This window comes from Phytophthora parasitica (assembly GCF_000247585.1).
Source record: "Phytophthora parasitica INRA-310 unplaced genomic scaffold supercont2.13, whole genome shotgun sequence".
Lineage (NCBI taxonomy): Eukaryota > Oomycota > Peronosporomycetes > Peronosporales > Peronosporaceae > Phytophthora > Phytophthora nicotianae.
Genome location: NW_008648999.1, coordinates 28,348 through 31,212, shown reverse-complemented (window position 1 = coordinate 31,212; position 2,865 = coordinate 28,348). Strand labels below are relative to the sequence as shown.

Genomic DNA, 2,865 nt, shown 5'->3' with positions numbered 1-2,865 from the left:
TGAACGGTCGTTCACTTAGAGTTTGTATACTCTAGAGGAAGCCTACTTCCTCAGCGCAAGGTGCTGTGTGACCCTGTCACACTTCAGCAGCTCAACGAAAAGCGCTACATCGCAAGCGGCGCAGCGATGGAGAGCTCCTTATAAGACTCGAAATCTCATGGATAACTTGACCAAAACCGTGCACGCAGTCATGCCGTGCTCACTTCGAGTCGTAGCTCTCGTACTACTATCAGCAAGGAAGTTAACCTGCCGGTAGCTGAGCGTCCCGAATTAAGCATCCAAGCTGTTTTTGATAGCCGTGAAGGTCAAAATTAGTTTGGTAACCTATGATATAGAATAAAGCAAAACTTGTATTCCGTTCCATGAGAAAGTTGTGTGGAGGGGGCATATCTTCGTCCAAAAGCAAGCAGCTCCATACAAAAGCTCAGCTCTTCCTCTCTTTAACGCTAGAACCATGCAGCAGGCCGTGTTGGACCCGGAGTCGCAGGTGGAGAAGGGCGAGAATGCTCGCATGTCGTCGTTCGTTGGTGCCATCGCCATCGCCGACATGGTCAAGACGACACTGGGCCCCAAGGGCATGGACAAGATCCTGCAGTCCATGGGAGGCCCCGACAAGAGTATCTCGGTCACCAACGACGGCGCCACAATCCTTCGCAGTGTCTACGTGGACAATGCTGCTGCTAAGGTCCTCGTGGACATCGCCAAGACGCAGGACGAGGAGGTGGGCGACGGCACCACGAGCGTCGCTGTGCTTTGCGGTGAGCTGCTGCGCGAGGCTGAGAAGCTCATCGACCAGCGGATTCACCCACAGACCATCATCGACGGCTGGCGCATCGCACTCACTACGGCCAACGATGCGCTCGTGGCCTCGGCCAAGGACAATTCGCAGGATGCCGACAAATTCCGCGAGGATCTCATGAACATTGCACGCACGACTCTCAGCTCCAAGCTGCTGACGTACGAGAAGGACCACTTCGCCAAGCTCGCTGTCGACGCTGTGCTTCGTCTGCGTGGATCCAGTAACCTGGACTACATTCAGATCATCAAGAAGGCCGGCGGCTCTCTGCGCGACTCGTACCTGGACGAGGGCTTCATCCTGGACAAGAAGATCGGCGTGGGTCAGCCCAAGCGCGTCGAGAACGCCAAGATCCTCGTGGCTAACACCGGCATGGACACGGACAAGATCAAGATATACGGCGCCCGCGTCAAGGTGGACTCAATGGACAAGGTCTCGGCCATCGAGGACGCCGAGAAGGCCAAGATGAAGGCCAAGGTCGAGAAGATCGCCAACTTTGGCATCAACTGCTTCGTCAACCGCCAGCTCATCTACAATTACCCCGAGCAGATTTTCTCCGAGAAGGGCATCATGGCCATCGAGCACGCCGATTTTGACGGCATCGAGCACCTGGCTGCAGTCACGGGCGGCGAGATCGCGTCCACGTTCGACAACCCGGACGCCGTGCAGCTTGGCGAGTGTAAGTTGATTGAAGAGATCATTATCGGTGAGGATCGTATGCTGCGATTCTCGGGTGTCAAGACCGGCTCAGCCTGCTCCGTTGTGCTGCGTGGTGCCAGCTCGCACCTGCTGGACGAGGCTGAGCGCTCGCTGCACGACGCACTAGCTGTACTAACACAGACGGTCAAGTACTCGCAGACAGTTATGGGTGGCGGTTGCACGGAGGTGCTGATGGCTCAGGCCATTGACAATAAGGCGCCGTCTGTGCCTGGCAAGAAGGCGCTGGCCATGGAGGCGTTCGCGCGCGCTCTGCGTCAGTTGCCGAGCATCATCGCCGATAACGGCGGATTCGACAGTTCGGAGCTGGTGACTCAACTGCGTGCGGCTCATCACCGTGGCGAGACGACCGCTGGACTGGACATGCGCACCGGCTGCGTTGGTGACATGGAGGCTCTGGGCATTCGCGAGGCTCTGAAGAGCAAGAAGCAGGTGCTGTTCTCGGCTGCTGAGGCTGCCGAGATGATCCTCAGAGTAGACGACATTATTAAGTGTGCACCGCGTCAGCGTCAGGGACAGTAAGCGGCCGAACCTCTCTTGAGCGTATGGCATGTGCGCTAATGAACAAGACGGTTAGTATTACTATTCTACAATGCGATCCCTTGCTTTAATTACTGACGGGGATCACTTCACTTGCCGGTAAAATATCTACCGTGAATCTGCAGAGTGTTTGTATTTATACCACTGGCCACTAACTAAAACGAGAGCATTTTTCTTCCAGCAACCATCTAGGTACATCTTTGTGATCTTCCTCACAGAAGGACGCCTTCCCAGGTGCCGAAATGGCGCCTGCACGTCGTCCAAGACGACCCTGGAGCGTGAGTGTACTTCTCCTTTTCTTCTTCTTCACGCTTGCTATCTCCCAGGACTCTGGTGAGTTTTAGACTCTCTATTTTCTTCCTCGGGAAAAGGCAACGGCTTCTTAGTGATTCCCTGATGCAGGTACTGGATCCGAAGATGTGACCGTACCAAGCACCACAGCTCCAACAGCTACGACACCATCAACTACGACGCCATCAACTATGGCACCTACAGCTACAACTCGTTCACCAACGGCTACACCACCAACAGCAACAACCGAGGCGCCGATGACGACGGAACCCACTACGACAACACCAACCACCACAGCCCCGACATCAACAATGCCGACTACGACAGCTCCGACGACTACAGCTCCGACGACTACAGCTCCTGCCACAACTGCTCCAGCCACGACATCGCCGACACCGACCACGGCTGCTCCATCAACCAGGGCTCCGACAACTTCAGCCCCAATCCTCCCCACAACTGCACCAAGAGATCCGACGACGACAGCCCCGGCCAGTGCAACCACTGCACCTACGTCTCCGACC

At 55.8% G+C, this 2,865-nt stretch overlaps 1 protein-coding gene across 2 annotated transcripts; it reads left to right on the top strand.

Moving 5' to 3' along the window:
- The first annotated feature begins 398 nt into the window (after nt 1-398).
- PPTG_07737 lies at nt 399-2,688 on the top strand. Of its 2 annotated transcripts, XM_008902097.1 has the most exons (3): nt 399-2,085; nt 2,179-2,386; nt 2,456-2,688. In XM_008902097.1, exon 1 carries the CDS (start codon nt 455-457, stop codon nt 2,033-2,035), a length of 1,581 nt encoding a protein of 526 aa, XP_008900345.1. In that variant the 5' UTR covers nt 399-454; the 3' UTR covers nt 2,036-2,085; nt 2,179-2,386; nt 2,456-2,688. The 2 variants fall into 2 exon arrangements, with proteins under 2 accessions (XP_008900345.1, XP_008900344.1); XM_008902096.1 differs by having other exon boundaries at nt 399-2,386.
- The last annotated feature ends 177 nt before the right edge of the window (nt 2,689-2,865 follow it).

Bases quoted from the DNA above. Each gene is read 5' to 3' on its own strand.
- PPTG_07737 (XM_008902097.1), top strand. From the start codon at position 455: ATGCAGCAGGCCGTGTTGGACCCGGAGTCGCAGGTGGAGAAGGGCGAG.